The 21,038-nt window shown below is 43.8% G+C and overlaps 1 protein-coding gene across 3 annotated transcripts in view; it reads right to left on the bottom strand.

The window, feature by feature from the left end:
- PLCD1 (phospholipase C delta 1) overlaps positions 1-21,038 on the bottom strand; it is a 58,104-nt gene that overhangs the window by 21,043 nt on the left and 16,023 nt on the right. For all 3 annotated transcript variants that reach the window (XM_054815847.1, XM_054815846.1, XM_054815848.1), the window contains exons 3-6: positions 11,835-12,063; positions 6,838-6,967; positions 2,418-2,646; positions 1,127-1,328 (exon numbers count right to left, since the gene is read on the bottom strand). In XM_054815847.1, coding sequence (XP_054671822.1) covers positions 1,127-1,328; positions 2,418-2,646; positions 6,838-6,967; positions 11,835-12,063 — 790 coding nt within the window. The remainder of the gene's footprint in view (positions 1-1,126; positions 1,329-2,417; positions 2,647-6,837; positions 6,968-11,834; positions 12,064-21,038) is intronic.

The following is a 21,038-nucleotide window of genomic DNA, read 5'->3' as shown; positions in this document are numbered from 1 at the left end:
TTTACAGACTTACCTGTCTAGGAGGTGATCTTGTCTTTTTTTACAGTAACTCCCTATACATTTCAGATAACACAACTCCTTTAATTCATTGCAGTAAGAATCACAGGATAATTTTTTTTTTACAACCAAAACAGAGTTCTGTAATTTTAAGATATTGTTAGAGGAATTCAAACAACTACTGAAAAGCAACTTGTGCCAGATTTCACTTTCTACTCTTCTGAGCTTGTGACTCTAGACAGCCATTGTTCCCTGAGAATCAGATAAGTAATAAACAAAGACAGAATTGCAGTCATTAGCGTGCTTATAAGCATGCACTATCTCACTTGATAAAAGTACAGGTTGTAGAAGTAACGTAAGGTAGTTGTGCATGTTAGTAAAGGCCACTGCAAACATCTCGCCATGAGACATCAGACAGCATTCATTAAAAGCAGCATTAGGCAACACCTAATGTTCTGTCCAGACATGGTGTGGGAGCATCTGAGCTGCTAAAGAAGGACCAGGCATACATTTCCTGATCACCCACACTACTTCATTAGCTCATATCCCACCTCCTTTTTTGGACTGTTCCAACTAGGTCTCTTCAAAATAACCCCCAGCATGGTTCTAGGAACAGTCCATGCTAGGGGCTACTCCCAAAAGGCAGTACAGATCTTAAACATCATGGCGGTATGGCTCCTTCCAGTCCCTACGCAGTCCTCCAGCTCTATCCCAGAAATCTTTGCACCTTGTAAGCTCCTTGCACTATCTCATGCCATATTCTGCAACATACCCTCTCTGCATCATGCTTTGAAAACGCCATGCTAGAGGGCTGTAATCTAGTCTCCACATGATTTCAGATATTTTAAACTACTCCCAAATGTAGTAATTATACATCTCACAGTCAGATGGACACCACAGGGGGCCCGGCAGAGACCCAGGTCACAGTGCTATGAAAAGGGGGACATGGCCAACCTGGTTTAGAAACAGCTCACCCTGATGTGAACATGGGCCAGTCTACATTACTTGGTCTTAGGGTGGGAGACTGGTTCTTGGTCCTCCTGCATCTAGCAGTATAGATGCACTCTATGTCTTTTATAAGAAAGAGGTCAACCCCTTGCACACACATAAACACACACGCATAGATTACCTGATATAGGCTTCTGTGCTGCTTGGACCTGTGAGCTGGTCTTCCATAAGATAGGTATTGTGTGAGGATGACACCAAGTAGTGGCTGAGAGGTTGAGTCATGTCCTGGTAAACTTTACGGTGGGAGGAGTTGAATATATTCCCATCATCAGACAGCAGGTACATCAGAAAACCATCTTTGGTCATGGCGTTACCCCTCTTGGCTGCCAGACAAATAGACAGAAAGCTTATACTGAAAAGCTGACACCACCAGGTTGTGCCATCATCTTCACCATGATGCGTCCTGTTCTCCAGAGGATCTCAAAGGCAGAAGATGCTCCCTAGGTATTCAGCTAATAGTAAAGATATTGATGCTGTTCAGACAATGATGACAGCTTCATCTGCCTGAAAATGCTTTTAAAACCCCTCCACAATCATGGCTTTTTATGACACTTACTGTCCTTGATAACACCTTATAAGTGTCAAAAACAGCTCTTATCTCACCCGTCTGTAGAGATCTACAGAATAAAAATCTCCATTTGAGCACTTCAAGCTTCCTTCATGCCAACACGGAGAAATTGTCAGATGTCTAAACAGAGCCAGATAAATCCTGTCTAGATTATCCAGTGAATACATTATTTGCAAATAGTAAATGAAAAATAACATAACTTTGAGGAGAAATTGGGGTCTCCCCATCTCAAGGGACTGAGCTAGATCTCAGTCTAATCCCCAAGTCTGACATCTGCAAAGGATTGTCCCTCTCCTGAAGGTATATCAGGATAGTGCAAAAACAGCCTATGATCCTGTGTTTGTTTCTTGAATATGTCCTATGAGGTGCCCCAGACTGGAAATTCACTTAACAGTTCTGTGATTGCTCTCCTAAACAGCTGTCACCTTCAGAGATCTCAGCATCCGATGGTGCTCACATTCAAAACCATTTGCCTCTATTCCTGCTTCTGGAAAACAGAAATATTGCTACATTCTTAACTTTGCAAAGACATCTAAGGTCTTGACATTTGAATAAGCCATGAGAGACTTTCCCTCAGAAACTTTATCACCCTCTAGCCAACTTTCTATCAACCCTTCTCCAGCCGCTCAGTGTACCCAAGTCAATTGAAGAGAAATATTTCCCAGGCTCTCCTGTGCCTTCCTCTCCCAGAGCTGCTAATGTTCCCCTAGAAGACGGGTGTTTTAGAAGCAGCTGCAAGGAGAAAATGACACACATGGCTGCAGAAGAAAGCATCAGCAAAGCAATTCATAGTTCATCAAGAAAGCAAGATTTTGAAGCAAACCACCCAGGGTTTCCAACCTACCTCTTTCATTGGGCTCATATCTCTGAATTAAGGCAGGGGCAGCGACAACAGCATCTTCTTCTTGCTGTGTCTCATAGAGGAACCTCACCAGGTTCTGGCAGGACATGAACCCTTCTGCATCTGAGTACTTTTGGAAGATCTTGTCTATTTCCTTCCTCTCTGTCAGTATCTTGTAAAATTCCTCTATCTCATCATCCTCCAGAGCCTCTGTTTTGGACTTGTCACAGTGCTGTAAACGTAGAGGGGAGAAGGAGTGAAAACCTTCTTTCCTTCTGGCATATGCCAGCCGTAATCTGCACCAGGGCTACACAACGCAGAACACAAAATAATTGGAAACAGTGAATGAGAAGCACTTGGTCAATGACAATGTTTGTCATTGACAAGGCCAACAGTCATGTAACAGTTACAATTATTATTATTTACTCATATTATTTCAGTGTGCTGAAAAGCACCGGGCATGGTCTTGAGCTCCACTGCACTGTGTACTGTGCAGACCATAACTTAGAAGGACAGCTCAAGACAATCTAAGTACAAATTAAGGCTCAAGAGAAATGTAAGTCTTGATATCAAGAGGTGGAGGAATATAGGGAAATAAATAACTCAATGCATCTTAAACTACTGATAGAGACCGTGGCGTAAAATCCAGTAAGTAAAGTGAAAAGGTCCTTCCCCTTAACCTCAGTGGGTCTGAGCTCAGGCCTCAAGAGACTGTTGAGGTTACTAGTTGGGCTGGTTGCAAAGATGGCATCAAAACCAACTTAAAAAAAATTCTGCTAAACATGTGCATGTTTAGGTATGAAAAAATCATTCTTTCCATGGAAATTTTCCATTCTCATCCAAAACCCACCCAAGTAAAAAAATCCCCACAAAATTTCAAATCAGATATCAGCTTCTTAAGGAGTTGTAATTGAAATTCTTCATGCCCCCATGTTCCTTTGTGGTTTGAACTTCTTACTAGATAACAGCTCTGACAGAGCACCACAGTCAAGGACTTGACTGTCCATGAAAGATTAGGAGTTTAAGATATACAGGTTAGTGTCCCCATGAAGGACAACAGCTTTTCCTACAACAAATACTTCCAGTTTATTTAAAATATTCCCAGATTCAATTTTTCATCAGAAATTACTGTTTTCATGTGGCAAATCCTGATATTAATGTTGTTGTTTGCTCCTGGCAGAATTCTTCATGGAGAGGTAAGCAACTATTTTTCAGTCATCTCTGGGATGTAAACCTCTGCATTAAATACGAGCTGAGCAAAACAAGCTGCAACAGAAAGCACGAGCCTATCTCAGAGGAATCACTTCTGGCAGGGAGCGTTATATGGCTTACAAGTGTTTTTCCCTGCAAATTTCAGCAATCAACCCATTTCTAGTTAATTCCTTGTTATTATGATGATTGCCTCTTTCTCAATATCTAAAGCAAGCAAATAGACCCTTAACAGTGGTGTCCTCATCGCACACCTTACATTTCAGGTAAGTCTTAAAAATCTCACTTTTTGTATGGCTGCCAAAACCCTTGCAGGACATGGCTTGCCTTACTTAATCTTTGGTGTAAAAACCTCTCTTCTCCAGGCATGAACTTGGAAGGGAAAGTGTTCTCCAGGCCACTCTGAGGAGGTGTGGTGCACTTCATTTCACCCTTGCTATGGACAAGTTTCTATCAGTTACTAGGACTTAGCTGACAGATGGTAACTTGTCAAAACAGAGGAATTAAATCGCTTTCTAGCTTTGGTCTCTTATGACAGAGCTATTGTCCTAGGTTTTATGACCAAAATGCATGTCTGAGTTTAACCAGTCATCATATTAATCTCAACCTGACTCTGATAATGATCTCAATGATGGCCACGGTGGCTTTGGCATTGCCCCAAGCAAGATGATAATGAGGAACCTTCATCCCCTACAAATCCTCCTCTGGAGTCCTTCACTATCTGTTTATGGTGCACATATAAAACCAAACAAAATTATCATGACACACAGCATTTCAGAAACTGAACCAATAGCGAAAAGTTCAACATGTCCTGACTTCAGAATTTGCTGGGTGGAAGCTATGAGCTCATCTCAGGGATGGGACAACCTGTGAAATGCTCAGTACTACAGACATCTTCAAATTAGGTTTGATCAGTCCAGGAACTGTTTTTTCCTTGCTGCCTTCCATGTCTATGATCCTGTGCTGTGGCTTTGGCAGATCTCACAAGCTAAGTTGAGCATGATGATTAGCATTTGAATACGGAATATAAAGAGGGAAACCAACTGGTGGAGACTACAGGGATGCCATGAATGACAGACATTCTTTTCTTTAAGACACAACAGAGAAAATGACATGATATGGCTTCTAGAAAACTGGTATTTTAAGTGATGTGCCTTGTGAAGTTTGTTCATTAGTGGCCATTAAAGGTTGTGATGGAAATAGGACTATAGCACTGATGTCATAGTCATATTCCAGGACAGATCAGATGCCCGGTATAAAAGTGAGCTCCTTCTGCTTGAGCTACTAGAGCTTCAAATTAGAAAGAGAATCTCAACCCAAAATACTGCGGTTTACCTCACTTGTATGGATCATGAACCATGAGTCCTGAATGAACCTTGGCCTGCTAGAAAAAGTCAGAAACTTTCTGATGCACCAGAGTGAATATTCAGGTTGAAATGAAGTGAGCAATTAGAGGAGCTTTGCATAGTTTCTGGTTGCATTGCATATGTCTTACTCAGGTGTGTCTAAAACCTAGATGTGGACATAGAGTTATGTGATGAAAAGCAAGAATAATGCGAGAACATGCCCTCTTGAATCCTTGATCACTCTTCCTTCCTGTGACTAAATGAAGAAAAATTCACTAAGACATGAAAGATCACCTTTTAATATGCTGTAGTGCCTCTCAGTCCATCTAAGTTTAGGCAGTATGTAAACTGAAAATGTAATTGCTTTAGGAGCAAGACAGACTCTTCCTGGAGGCAATTCAGCCCACAAGAGATTAGAATTAACCTCCAAAGAGCATCTCTTTCCGGTGGCTATACAGGAAACTTATAACAATTACATGCCTAATGAGGGTACTTCAACTAGTTGCCTGCATTTAGATGGGCTGAATCAAGGTTTAATAATTACTTGGAGTCCTTAAGCAAAAAGAGAATTGAACTTCATCAAGTTTCCACTCCAAGAGCTCTCTTGTAACTATTACAATAGCAAAAGAGGTTCACTGAATGAAGAGGAGACTGCGCCTCTTAAAAAAAAAAAAAGGGTGTATTTTCACGTGTTCGATGTTTGAAGATGTAGGGAGTGATTCATCTGACATATGTGAGATGTATCGCTTAGGATGAGGTGAATCGCACCGCGGTCTCCATTATTGGCTTGACCTACACAGACTGCAAAGAAAGTGTAAGTGTTGGTGACTACTTTCAATGTAGATGTCTGCACTGGAGACATCTAACTGAATCAAAGGAATACTAGTCATATTTCTATTTTTCAAGGGTCTTCCTGAGCAGGGAATAAAGCATGGGGTATGCCAGCCAGAGCAGGCAGTACATCTGGAAGATTTTGCAAGCTGAAATTCTTTAAGATCTGCTGATGACCTTACCCCAATTCTTGCAGAGTTACTAGAGAGTGAGACGTCCATAAAGCAAGGATTAGAAAACTTGTGCCTCCTACGGGGGAAGGTCCTATAAGATCTTGCCAACCTTCCCTGCTATCTGCTTACAGGAAGGAGCAGGAGAATTACTGCCCAGTGCCCAAAACCACCCACATGTTTACCACCGATCAAAAAAAGCATTTCTGAAACTGCCCACCCATGAATTCAAATCCTGCTGCAGACAGGATGGGAGTTTGGAAATTATCCAGATACTTTATCACACCTCAGCAGGAAGGCTTCTTTAGAGAGAAACGCAAAGCTTAACAACTGTGAAATTTTCATCCCTTTCTTATCTTCTGATGGGCTCGGCCAGCAGTCCAAATCTTGAGAATTTAGAAGTGTATGCCCCTGAGCAGATTAAGTATGCCTTGGGCTATTAAATTAACCAGACTGGTCCAGGTTTGGGTGCAATGCTATGTATCTAACATGAATCTGGCGGGTTTTTTCCTAATTTGCACTTTCTTTTTGTTCACACCTGTCACTTGGCACCCTCCTCCTTTGAGAAGGTGAGGATCTGGGTTCAACTTGTAACCAAACCAATTTTAGCCAGACTTAGGCATTGACATGTGGTTGTGCTACGCGGAACTCCTGAAACACCTGGGGCTCAAAGTGCACTTGAACTTTGCTTTTCCCTTTTTCTCGCATCTGCTGAGAATCCGCTGAGCACGAAAAACCGAGTCCTTCCTTGGTAAGAGAAAAGATGCTAGGAGTTCACTTTAGCTTAAGTCTCCAACCAAAGCTGAAAGCTGAGGGAGACCTTGATCTCAGCCAACAGCAAATACTTTATCTGCTTGCTCTCATTACCTGGAAAATCTCCTTGGCATGATAGTCATCAACTTCAATGTTCACTTCTTTCAGGAAGTTCTTGAGCTCTTTCAAGCTCATCTTGTTGTCTTTGTTTTTATCAGCTTTCCGTAGGCAGGTATGAATCCAGCTGCAGGATGATGTAAGGAAATCCTTCCAGGTCAGTGCCTAGCCTAAATACCATCCTTCTGCTGCCCATGGCAGGGGGGAAATCTCTTTTAAAGACTCTGAACCATCTCTCCAGCTGCTGTAAATCAGCATGCTACCACTGAAACAGCTTACATCACCTCACCTTCTGCTCTGAAAAAGCAAAATGGTGCTTTGGCAGAAGCAAAATGCACTGTAATACAAGTGATCATGACCCAGGAGAAGCTTTTCACCATCTGGCCAAGGCTGGATCAGCTCTCTTTACCCTGTAGGAGTTTCTGGCCACAGCCACATCACAAAACAGTCTGATTTCTCTTTTATGACAGAAAGAGCATTAACAGACAGACTGTTAAAAGGGCATAGAGGAAGGACGAAAAGAGCTCCCAAGTGGAGTTTGGTAAATCCATTGTTACAGATTTGATCAATATTCAGTATATCAAGGTGCACACTGAACAGAGACTCTCCAAAATAAGCATTAATACTAAGTTTTTGAGTCACCTTCAGCTTCCATATTTATTTAGGGATTCTACCTATATGTCTTAAGAACTTTGTTGTGAGCAGAATCAAATCAAACTTTGTGGGTCTTGACTTCCCCTTGTGAAATACACAGGATCTGTTACTGTATCATACTGTGATAATAGTTTGTCAGAGCTTGGCTTGTAATAACTTCAGTATATCTATGGATCTGAAGTAATTACTATAAAAAATGAGCTGCTTAATGTGATGCCAGTTAGTCTGAACTGGGTGTCCCATGTTCTTTCGGTGTCTTGGGAAAATGACGTTAGACAGTTGAGATACCTTGCAGTTTTAAACAACAAAAACCCATGCTTTTTGCATCATGGAACTGACTCTCTCTAGTTTGCTTTACTGTCAAATAAGAAAGGTCACCCAGAAAAATCTGTTTTTCAATAGAAAAATGATTGAAGTAACAATTTGATCTCTACAAATGTAACCTTCCATGTCTTGCATAGGAAGCATTGCTTCAAATTCATTCTAAAAAAATCTTTAAAAAGTGCCCAATCTGGATATTAAGCAGAGTAAACCTGAGGATTAGCAAATACCAGCTGAGGCATATGGTACCATAACATTTTAACTGGGTCTTTCAAAATAACCCTAAAAAAGGGCATTAACTGACAGCCTTAGGGGCTGTAGACGTAACCCTGAAACAGCATATTCACCACAGTTACCACTGCATTCAAATATTTCTGAACTATGGAGATATGTGTAAACTGTTTGTAAGTATTGTTTGTCTCATGGAAAGTTGAACTTTCTGCCTTTAAAAATCTTGGCAGGTGCTAAACAATGACCTCATACCACATCAGTCAGCCTGGTAATATTAATATTCCCCTTCTTTAGATACAGAAGCCAAAATAAAGAGAGGCTACCCTTCCCCAGCTCCCAAGGACAATCCAGGGCCCTGAAACAGGACTAGTTCTTCCCAGAAAACCAAGTTCTATTCATGAAGCTCCCATGTGCAGAAGGTGCTCTGCTGGGAGGACACCACCATCCACCCCAGGGTGGAGGACACCCCCTCCACCAGCTGTCCTCCAAAGAGCATCTGCTCAGCATGTCAACATGGTGCCAACGGCAGTGCCACCCATTCGTACCTGATCTCTGCACCTTGGGTCCCCTTCACAGCCTTCCCTAAAAATAATGGGCAGGAGTAACGTGCAAGTCTAGTGAGGATGTTCAATCTGTCACGGCCAGAGGTGAGCAGCAGGGTTGGATAACATTGCGTGTAGACACTACTCTTTTTGCTCTAACCGCTGCAAAAAAAACCCCTTTTTTAAAAAGTCTGCAGTCATTTCCACTGTTCATGAGCACCCAGAGGTCACGCGCATATCCAAAGTCAACTCTGGGAGGCAATATGTGGGCAGTAAATGCATCTGCAAAAGAGTATGCCCAGGTCTTGCCTCTTAATGGGGGATTCTTTGCTGTTATATCCCTCCCAGAGAGGCTGAGCAATGTAAGAGAGAAATCAGAGCCGATGAAGAGCATAGGCCCACAGCAGGTCTTGCTGCAAGGACAAGCAGCAAAGAGAGAAAAAAGAGACTACAGACAATCGGGGCTCCCATCAGTCATTTCAGCAGTGTTCAGTCCCCAAAACACCCAAACTCCCCATGCATCTGGCCACCCCCAGGTTTCAGAGAGCTTAGAGGAGCTGGATAAACTAAGCACTTCAACTGAAATTCTTCTCATCTGATACAAACACCATTCTTCAGCCCCCGGTTGGGGTCTACCCTTCACTTTACACACCTGTTTGGGCCTGGGTGGACTAGGAAAAAGCCGTTCCCATTCTTGTATACATCCGGAGAAAGCCTGCTTCCCGCCTCTTGTTTTTAAAGGATCTGCCAGCTCCAGGGTTACCAGCTTTCTACTAGAAACCCAAGAGTTTGACTGGAACTATCTGGCAAATACCCCATGAACGTACTCAGAACAGAAATGCTGCAAAACTTCTGGTAAGTGATTTCCAACCAGAAGAAAAGCTCATACATAAATCCCAGAATCGAAGCAGACTGTGCCACGCTACTCAAATGAAAAGTCCCCTGTATTTTCTGTCTGAAGTCTTCCCTGTACACATACCTGCAATATTTGCTAAATAACCTATGCCAGCTTGCTGCAGAGCTGAATCTGAGGCTTAATAAAACAGTACTGTATGTATAAGAACATCAGAAGTACTCAGAAAGCATGTGGGGGTTTTATCTTTGTAAGAATATAGGACTGGAAAGGACACATAAGACACTAAATCAAGTCCCTTGCTACCGCAGGCAACTCCATCATCTTATAAATTGAACAAACCCCATCTGAAACTAGCAAGGTTTTTGCTTTCAATACTTGTTTTCAAAATCTTACTCATTCCTTACTTGCTTTGCAAGGTTTTGGAGGCTGGAAAAGATACACTGCAAGGCAATTCTCCAGTCATGGGGGACAGGCAGGGGACCCAAGACTTGTCCTCATCTACTGACTCTTTCCCTTCTGTGCTCACAGATGCAGAGAACATTTCTGAGGTTTAAGGAAGATCTGAGTAATCCCATGCTGCCAAGCAAACCCAGTGAAGACAGACTAAATTTAAAATCCCAGGCTTTAATTAAACATCATCAAATTTCAAATGAGAAATCATGCTGTTCTGTAATTCCAGGTTACGTTAAACGGCCTGAGACAATCCCAGATTGGAAGCCAGCACTGCACAGTAATTACTCTTCCAGAAATACAGCTTGCCTACCCACCCTATTTAGTTTCGATTCTGCTTTCCAAAGACAGAGACACACTTTTCCATGCTGGAAATTTACAGCCTTCTTCCCTTGCAAATGTCATTGTTATTTTTCCCCCCTTCTTGTCTCTTCTTATGGGGAAGTTTTTCAGCAATATATTCAATTTGACACACTCCAGGGACAACTTTCTGTAGCCTGGATTTTCCCCACACACTGTGGGGTGGGGGAAGCCTTCACATTTAAAAGGAAAACTGCCAGGGTGCAACATTTCAACAGCACCAAAGTTTCAAGATTTCAACTTGTCTAGGGACTGCTCCCTACCACCATGGACACACTACTGATAACACTACTGAAGAATGACCGTACAGCCTAGAGCTTGAAGAACCATCCAAAAAGACACTCATAGTGCAGCAGATAAACACAGCATCCTATGCACATCAGAACTACAGGAGTCTGATTCCTTTAAACAAACAGCACTATGGTTGTGCAAGTGCTTATTAGACTTCAGAGAATCCACAGAAGAGTAAAGCCAGATGAAAGCTCAGCATTTATGTGCCATCTCCTTCATCATTGGTACATTATTACTCAGCAGGGAACCTACATGGAGTGAAACCTTGACTGAGGGCAAGACTCCCTGGTGCCTGCTCAGGCTCAGACTCCAGCTTTGTGATTTTCCCCAGCTGAGGATTTTGCATCTCCACTCCTCTCAACAGATCTTTGATGTTGAACAAGGCATGAAGCTCACGCAGTCTTCTCTTACTGAGAGCGCTATCTGGTTTCCTCTCTGATAGTTGGATGCCTATCTTTGGGAAGCTTAAAGGAACTTAATATTTTATGACTGCTGTGGCTCCATCAAATCAGGTTCACATGCCACAGTCAGGGCCTCAGACACACAGGGACTGCAGAAAATCCATCAAAAACTGCACCCACAGATACCCTCTCTTTTTTTATGGATGTGAGACCTGTGGTCGCAAAGCAAGTTACTGAGTGAAATGCCGCCCCCAGGAAAACTCCCTGTGAATTCAGCAGAGCCAGGATTTCACCCAATAACTCACTCACTCTCCATTTCACAACTAATTCACTCTCCTTTCCTTCCCTGCTGCTTTTCCTTTCCAGTGTCTGCATTGTCACTAGAGCAATTGCAAATGCTTTCAGGGCAAAACTTCCTCCCATGCTGAGGCAAATAAGGAGTCAGTGGAGCTACCCCAGAGTAAATTTGGCAGTCAGCAGAGGAGAATCAGTTCCCTCGCCTTGTATTACTGAGAAACATGACAAACAGTACGGGCTTTTCATGCCTTGCCAAGAAGTGCCTGTCCTGGAGTTTACTGCAATGCAAGTGAAACAGACCCCTGAAGAATACGAAAAATAATGATTGTTTTATCTGGAGCTCCCTGAAAGAAGCGATTCTTTGCTTAAGGAGCTATGTGAAGCCTGAATCCGCTCTTGCTTGTATCACTGTAAAACAGGGGAAAAAAGCATTGGAAACCAGGGAGTTTGCCCTGGTGCAAAATCAGTGCAACAGAAAACTCAGTGCCCAGGGCCAATAGGAAAAAATGGGGTTAGTCTACTATCTCCACCCACAGAGAAAGACAAGTGCATCTTTGTGTGTGATTAATCACTTTATAAGGAAAAGGATACTGTTGGAGTTTCTGTTTCTGGTTCATGGAGTTGCTGTGGGCTATGATTTTCCCAAGGCCGGAGATCCAGTGGTTGGCATCATCCTCTGAACTCGCAATGAGGTCCAGATTTTTCCGCTGGTCTTTGAAAATGATGGAAAAGCAGCGATACTCTGGGACATCCTTGGCGTATTTTTCCATACCTTCTGTTTTATGGCCTGACCTCACATCCCGAATATCTTCAATGGAGACTGTGAAAAGAAAGCAGAGCTGCTGTCAGCAGGGGTTCAGTCAGCCTTATCTCTCTACCTCGTTAGGGATATTAAGAAATTACTCTTTCTCCTTGTCCTGCAACCTCTGGAGGATTCCCTTCCTTTTCCCCCCTTCCCCAAACTTTGATACTAAAGAAAGCTCAAATCAAAAGGAGCAGAAAGAGCAAGATTTTTTTTTTTAAAAAACCTCTTTAGCCACATTCATTATTTAACTAAGAAGCAGAATATGCACTAGATGCCATACTGTGATATGATGTTTATGAGATACCAGTCACTGCCAAGAGTCTGGGTCCAGTCCTTGGAGCATCCCTGATTTGATCTCTGCCCCCATCTGAGAATGGGGAGAGTGGAGCTGTGCCTCCCTGTGAACATCACCTCACATGAAAACGAGACGTGACGTCAGTAAGAGGAGGGCAGGGACCAAAATAGTCTTTTTTTAGTTTGCAAAATAGTGAGAAAGTAAAATATAAAATCCCTCATATTCTTCTCAGTCACAGTACTGCAAATTAGGGAGGTAAAGACCAAAGTTTCAAAGCAGTTTGGTGTCACCCATACTCTATCCTCACCCCAGTCAAGAGTAGACTTGACCCTCTTTGCTGTAAGAAAATAAGCCGCTGCTTTCAAGACCATCCTTCCCCATTTCCATCTCCGCCTCTCAGCTCGTGGAAATGAGCCCTGAAATCACACCAAGTTTTCAAAATGCACACACATTCAAGAGACTGGGTTATTAAACAAATGTAAGTAACTGAGACATCCCTACGCTGCCCCTGAGAGCATGCAGGTGCCTTCAAACTGTGCTGAAATCAGGCAAGCTCCCAGCAGCACGCACAGCCTCTTTTTGTCTTTCATAGGTCACTTAATACATCTACAAAGGACTGAGAGGAAAGGGCAGAAACTAATCACCTTTGACTGCTGAGAAACTTAACAGCGAAGTAGGGATGGCACCTACGCACAATAAATGGCAAAAATGTTTGTAAACAGTGTTGGAGTCCATAACTGAGAAAATCTAATTGCATTTTCTCGAGTGGGAGACAGACCAGTTAATATTTTGCAGACATCTACCAATACCATCTCAGGGCACACACAGAAAAGGCAACACACTTGAGAGAAATTCAGCCATCTTCTATAACAAGCATGCCAAAAAATAGATATAATCACAGGAATTCGAAAGAAAAAAATTGGCTTCTTACTTCAAATTGTAAATTACAGGTTAAAATTACTTCCTGTGTCATAGATGTGTGACATCAATTTTATTTGGGCTTATCTTGAACGAGCTTTGCTGAAAAGCAATACATGAGTGTAAAATATCCCCACTGTTTAGCTGAATAGGAGAAACTTGCCTTTAAACATCCATTTTATCCGCTCTTTCATTTAAATTGGTGCAATTTCACCATTAAAGTGCCCAGTTCATTCAAAGTCAACAGTGCAGAAAAAACTCAGCATCCACCCTGCATGTTTTTAGCATGGCTGCCCTGGGATCATCCAAAATTCGTCAGATGCTCAGTTTGAAAACGTTCCTTATTTCCCAGGGCAGTCATGAAGATGCTCAGCTGCTGGGAAAGAAAAAAAAAAAAAAACCCCTCAAAACTTCAGTCTTCAAAAATCAGTGACTTTCCAAAACTAACACTTGACATTTGCTTTAAATTCTCACCACATGCTGGGCTGATCAAACATCTTCCACAGCACTTTGCTGGTTTGGTTCCTATACAAGAACACACTGTGAAGACCTTCCTGGAGCTGGCAAAGCTCCTCCCTGACAATTACAAGCAATTATCTTTGTGTGGTCTTTTATTATCACTTCATAAAGGCCAACAGTTGATCAGTTGGAGGGGAGAAGAAGGCTGGGTTGGGCTGCAGTGGAATTACGTTATCTGGCCAATTTATCGTAGAGTGAAAGTTTATGGGTTTGAGTACTAAAACCACCCTTGAAAGAAAAGGGCTGTGATTCCCTTGCAGCTGGGCTGCTAATGGGGAGCCTTGCTGGTGATTTTGCCCGTTAAGTAGGACATTGGGCAGAGGACAGTGATTGTGCCTTAAGTAGAACTACATATCCTACCCCCTTAATATCATGCTTGGAGGGATTCAGTTCAGTCAAAAAGTCTAGTTAGACTCCTTTTATAGTCAACAGGAAAAAAAAGCTTTTTGAACAGAAATGTTTTGTCCCGTTTAGAAAAAAAACTTCTGGGTAAGATAAATCACACCCTTAATCCATGGCTAAAGCGGATCCTTGACCAGAAAGGAAGACCAGGCTGAGCATCTCAGCTGCAGATGTGTGCTATGTAGATGGTCCGTAAGTAGGTGATTCTCCTCCACTCCCGGTCTCTTCTGGTTATGGCAGTGCAAGTGGAAGGACCATCCTGTTGTTCCTCATCATCTGCCAACTGCTCACTACTGCTTGGCTCATAAGAGTTATTGTCCCTTCAGAATGGCTTGCTAGTCTGCTTGTGCAATCAATCCTTAAACTTTGGGTTGGCAACGACCTAGTGTTTCCAAGACTAGAAAATCTGATGTTAAATATTGGAAATTTAGAATGGATTCTTTGGAAATCATTACCTGGCAAAGTGAATCCACTGGAAAAGAGAGCTATGTGGGAGGAAAAAAAGATTGAAAACCTGTGTCTGGAAGGGCTGTCTTGATCTCTCTGGGGGATGCTGAGAAGAGGATGATAGAGGGCACAGAGCTCCTCCATGCAGAAAAGACACAAGGAAGGCTGAAGAACAGGAGCAGTCTACTGTAGTCTCGCAAGAGACAAGGAGAGAAACTATCAGCACAGGAACTGTTAAAAAAGCAGGGTAAGGGAGGACACTTTTTAAAGCTTTCCATAGCTTGGTTGTGTGTACTGCTTTCATCTATCAATAAAAAAGCTTAAGCCAAAGGAGTCAGCCCAAACCATCTGCAAATGTTATCTCTTTTCTGGAAAACCTTAACCCAGCATGAGTATATTATCAGCTGCTCCCGGACAGTGAGCGTACTGTATTCGCAGTCCCAAATTAACTGTGTGCTCAGCTGAGCTATCTGCAAGAAGAAATCAGAAATAACTGGAGGACAGATACGTTTCACAGCAGAGGAACGCTTACAGCAAACATCCATCAATCACATATCCCTGCAACCTGCCTGTTCCTTCCTCATCACACCACAGCGGGGAGGTAACCACGAGCAGAAGAGAATCTGGAAAGTTTGCATCTACTTCTCCTGAAGTCTGCTGAAGAGGTGGTTTGTATAAAGCTGAAAACATGAAGCACAACACAAGGATGCTTGTGTCCTTCCTGGCCTCCAGACATCGAGTCAAACAGGTTACATCCTGGTCAGCCTTCCTGGCTGCTGTGGATGCCACTTGGCCAGTGCCACAGCCGAAGGCTCCCCACTGACATGGACATACAGCAGTGTTCCCTGGAGCCGGTGAAATTACTCCTGTCTGAACTAGTCTCAGGGAGATATTTAGAGCTTTCTTTTTAATCCTCCTTTCAATTTTCATCACTGGATATGGCTCTTGTGCTTCTCCCTCACTAATTCTCGGCCCAGTGGCCTTCTGTTTCACCCATGGCATTAGCAGGCAGGTATGAGTCAGGCCCACAGGATGCAGAAGGCCAGTTTTGACAGCCATGATGTTTTCAAGCAACCAACATGTATCTTTCCGGTCTCTCTTGATTTGGATTTCTCTCTTCATGGTTTTCAAGGAGCTTGCTGTTACACTTGCAAGCTCATCTCCACGTGCAGACGGAAGAACACCACCTCTCAAAGGAAAACAAAAGCTGTGATTCACACTGATGTGCCTGCAACCTGACTTAGAGAGTCTGCAAGTACCCAAGTCCAAAACAGTGACCCACAAAACCTTGCTGAGCTGGTGCAGAGCCTCACCTGTGCCTCTGCCTGACCCACGCCCCAGAATTTAGTTTCTTCCTTCAAGTGGCCCCTGCACAAAAGGCTCCCCACCTCCCTCCAGCAGGACTTGGGCTGGCCTGACCACCCTCCACAAGGTGCCCTCAAACACACCCCAGTGCAAGGATTTCAGCCCTACATGCACGTGGAGAGGGGATGGCCATTTGTGTGAGACCCATTCCTGCAGGAAGCAGTAGGGAGAGGGACACAAATTCAACCTCTTCATCACCCTACAAGTTGTAACCCCAGAGCTTTCAGGCTTCAGGAGTGCATCCGAGTCAGATGTATGCACTATGAGCCCTTGGGCAGCCAAAAATACAAGTGTTGAAGAGCCAGGACAAGCCTGACAAGGTGCCTAATGATTAGAGCACTTGTCTGAAAGATGAGCCCTGGCCACTGGCCTCTCCATCTCTTCCTCAGTCACTGCTCCTAAGGTGAAATGTCCAGACTATGCTGGGATCATGGACAGTAAAACACTTTGGTAATCCTAAAGAATACAGGGAAAGGAGGAACAGAGGGAGACAGCAATCACTCTTTGCCTTCCTCCTGTTTAGCAGGCAGCCCTGCGAGAGGAGATGTATTTTTCAAGAGCCTTACAGAAAAGAGAGAGAACAAGGAACTGGAACCCACATCTCCTGTAAACCACTGAGCATGTGAAGGTGCTTCTCCTTCCTTGTGCCTTTGCTGGTAAAGAGGGAGAGGAGCGTCAATGTATAGAGACTTGGAGGCACAGCCAAAACAGCTGGCCTTAGGTTACTCATGAGGGGAGGGAGGCAGTTTTTTCACTTTGGGGGAAATACTCCTCAGATCCTTCCTTTTCCTTATCCTACCTCCGTGTCATTAGCAAGTGATCTCCACAACGTGGCATTCAGTCACGTTGAATTACTGCATCCCACTCTAACTGGCTCAGTAAGTCACTTCTGTTTACTGTCAGGAAATGCAGATGAGAAATGTACTCAGCTGTTAATAGCTTGCACCGTATTTGCACACAACACTGCATGTCTGCAGAGAGATCAGACCGCCACCAGCTGCAGCTCAGCCAGGCTGGCTTAGCATCTTGTCAAGAACAGATGAAAGCTGCTACCTGACCCCAGGACTGCCCTGCCAGCCAGGATGGCTGCAGCGAGACGACAGGGATTTCACAACACACGGAGCACATGGGGCAAACTGACACTGCCTGCTGCTTCTCTCTTTGGTTTCACCCCAGAAAAAGCAGTTTAGTTGATCTGAGTTTCACCATAGGTGGCTGATGCTAATGGCAAAACTCAGTTGGGATCAGGACCTTCGTAATCAGCAGGAGCTAGAGCACTGTCAACTCCCCGGACTGGGAACACCAAAGGCTATCCATCACCCTCATGGCTGAGGGATGCTTTAACATAATGATTCAAGGGTGGGTTTAGCATGAGCCCCGCTGTGCTGTGCCTTCTTAGCCCTGACCGCATTGCGCTCTCCTCTCCTGGTGTGTGAATTACTGCAGGTCCCAGCTGCTGATTCCTCAGCTGTTCTCTTCTTCTCTCCCCCTCCACCGACTTGCTCAGCACCGTGTTTTAACTTGAGATCTGCTACACAGCAGTCTGCCCTCATCGCTGGTGTGTGTCACCAGCCAACAACCGGTGATATAATGCGCATGCAATTTTACACGTTGTTTGGAAATACCTTTTAATGTAAGGTCTTTACCCAATCTTTCTGTCTGCCGATCACAGCTTGGGGCATTGACGTAAACAGAGTGATCTCTATTTACATTCCTTCCACACATCACAACCAGAGCCCTGCAAACTATTTCTGCAACTAGTTCTTACTTCTCCTGCCATTACAGTGCTGCTAAATTTGGATCTAAGGCTCTCAACACTTCTGTCTTTGCATTTAACATATGCTATGGAGAATAAGGTCAATATTTGTCAGCACACCGCCTGTGATGAAAATTGTCCCAGCAACGCATGCGGTGGCCTGATTCAAAATTAAATCGAAAAACCAGGCAGCTCTGCATTTGAAATGATTTGTTTTATGGGTTGAGTGATTTTGATAAAAACTAATGAGACCCACAGACAGATGGTTTTGTTTTCACAGCTGACGGCTGTCTTGCATAACACATTCACATCAGCAAATACTTTTCCAGGGACAAAGACATGTCTGACCGTGAAGCAACGATTCCTAAAGAAACTGCCTAACCAGCTCCAGAAGGAAGGCGTTGGCGCAGTCAATTGCCCGCTGTGTGCATACAGGTTGCTGAGAGTTTCTGTTGACTTTAGGCACTTATCAGGAGCAATTTAAAGTTTTCACTTCTTGACTTGAGCCAGCACAGAACAATATCGCATCCCTTGTTTTTCTGCAAGCAAGTTCAGGGCATTAATTCAAGGGAGACAATCATTCATTCTTCCACAAAAATCGTACGGTATGTTCATCGCATGGCATTTTAAGGGCATTCCTAAATTTCACAGGAATTCAGAAATGAAGGAAAAAGTTTTCTGCTGACCACTGCTAGTAGGCTATAAACATAAAGCTTTTGCACTATGTTTAAACCATGCAAAAATATCCTATAATTGGGCTGGAAGTCAGAGAAACTGGAAGAATTTATGTGCATTTTTAATAGTGAGGATAATTAATCATTAGATCAAAATATTGATTTTATTACTTCAAATGATAATACAATCATCACTTGCAACTTCCAGTTATGCAACTGAATTTAGCTCACCTCTGTAAATTTCTCCCAAAACTGATTTTTTTAACCAAACTACAGAAAAAAAAAAAAAACCCAAGAGTAGGTTTTAAGTACTTTTGGCCAGAAATGGAAATACTTCAGCCAAAACTCCTAAACTTCTTTCTTGACTACACTGCTCGTGACTCAACGACGCACCCCCAGTGAGTCATCCTTGGTGCAGCGTGCGAAGCTCATTCACAGCTGTCAGAGGAAACGTCATCTCCTCGAGCCTCTGGCAGAGAAAGGGTGCAGGAGGCAGCAAAGCTCAGCTTCTCTCGGGCTCCACTGTAGCACCCCTAAATCTAAATGACTCATTCAGTCTTTTCCTTCTGGCTTTCAATATTCTGTTTCTCCACCAAATGCTCAAAAGGATGTTTCACTGGAAAGTTTTCAACCATCCCTACAAATCCTCAGTTCAGAGAGTTTTTAAAGGGATTGAGTCTGGCTTAAGTGAGCTCACGCTAGGGATTTCAGCTGGTTTAAGGAAAGACTTTCCAAAATCGATTTCATTGAAAGCTGCACATGCCTTTTTGCTCTTGTTTTGATGTAGATGAGACCTGATATTTGACCACAGCTAAACAAGACAGTGTTACGGATAGGCTGCTGCTCTTTCAGCACAAGCCCCTCTGCCTCCTTTGGGTCCGCTCCCTCCCACCACAGTGATGCTCAGGAGTGAACTGGCTCTGATTGAACTGGCTGTTTGCCAGCTCCCTTGCACAAACCTTTTCTTTGCCCCCAAACTGTTAATCCTACCACTTGAATACTGTTTTCTCAGCCCCAGGGAGAAAGCTGTCCCACATGTAAAAGCCTCATGGGCCAAAGAAGTAGCCGCCCGGACCGTGGCTCTACACGACATTTAAGATAACAGAGAGCAGCAGTGTGTTTACGGGGCCCCTGTGCAGCTCAGACTCAGGGTGTAGCAAGCTATGGTGAAAAATGGATTTTTAAAGGTGCTTTTGTGCAGCCCTTCGTGGCCAGCACTCTGACGTTTCTGCGGGAGGTGACCAGAGAGTAAGCACAGGGCACAACATGTCTGTTGGAAAACTGGCCACTTAAGGTGCTTCACGGGCTTTTAGAAAAAAACGTGTTCCCTTGGGCATAAATGGAACATATTGAAAAATAATGGATTATGGATAATAAGGAAAAAACGGATTAGGTTCTACCTGCGAAGAAATCATACTGGAATGGCAGCCTATCCTCCAAAAGCCCTGTGGGTAATACAGCTACCAAGACAACATCCAATCTAAATTTCCAGTTGTTTAAAATAAAGACAACAGAGGAGGGTACTTGTTGTACCCCACGTATCCAATCCAGGCAACATCTGTGCCTGTGACAACCCTGATATGTTGGGGCTTTTTAATTTCAAGCATCTGATATTCTTCTGTCTAATGGCAGTCCCCAGTTTTATCTACTAGATACCACCACACAACGGTTTACAAATAACTTTTCTGTATGATTATAAGAACGGTAACAGGAATAGCAGGAAACTGTTCAAACGAAAACATAACCCTTACCCTACCCAGACTTTGCTCCTCTGAGCTGCCTCCATCTGCTTGCTCTCAGCAATGCTGCAGATAAGATTAGACCTTCTGCTAAAACCTCCCAGTTTCCATTCTGCTCATTATTTTTCCTTCCTAAAAAAGGCAGCTTATCTGCAGTTTTAGAAAGGCTTTGTACTGAAAGGCAATGTTACTGTCTGTTAACAAGGAAGGGTGACCCTCTGGAGAGACACGCCTTGAAGTCCCTGATTCTGAGTATCAAATCATGACCCTGCACTCTTCCTCTGCTTTTTGACCACCTACACGCACCAGACCAAATGAGAAGGCAGCCATAGTGATAGAGTCCGCCAGAGAAAACAATACTAACCAGGGGTAATCCTCTCTATACCTAAACCCAAAGCAGCTAGTGAAGTTAAAAGCTCAAGGAAGAAACTGAAACCCAGCCATCACTGAAAACTTGGGAATGGAAGGTCTCAAGGGACCAACAAAGGAGAAAAGCATGGGAACATGGATGTCCTTGGGGTTATGGCTAGGGACTGGGCAAGTGTCAGTCCTGTACTTTTTTCTCCTGTTGACTTCCAGGTTCAGGTGTGTCCAGAGCACCTGTTGAAAGCAGCCCCGAGGTGGCCCTCCAACCCTCCCAAAAGCTTGCGCCACAACTGCCAGCACAGCTTCACATCCTCCCATGAGCGTGTGGGACACAGCCCGCCCAGGCACGCTTGGCAGGCCAGCCTGGCATCGGGCATGCTCCCACAACCAGCCGGGTGTACGGATGCAAAGCCAGCCCGGCCGGAGCCTTGCCAGAGCTTGCTTTTTCAGAGCAGCAAGGACAAGCTCTGCCTCAACTGCTGTCCCAGAGTCTTTCTCTGGGGAAAGGT

This window comes from Grus americana, chromosome 2 (genome assembly GCF_028858705.1).
Source record: "Grus americana isolate bGruAme1 chromosome 2, bGruAme1.mat, whole genome shotgun sequence".
NCBI lineage: Eukaryota > Metazoa > Chordata > Aves > Gruiformes > Gruidae > Grus > Grus americana.
The sequence above is the reverse complement of the archived record's forward strand: the minus strand, read 5'-3'. Positions and strand labels throughout refer to the sequence as shown.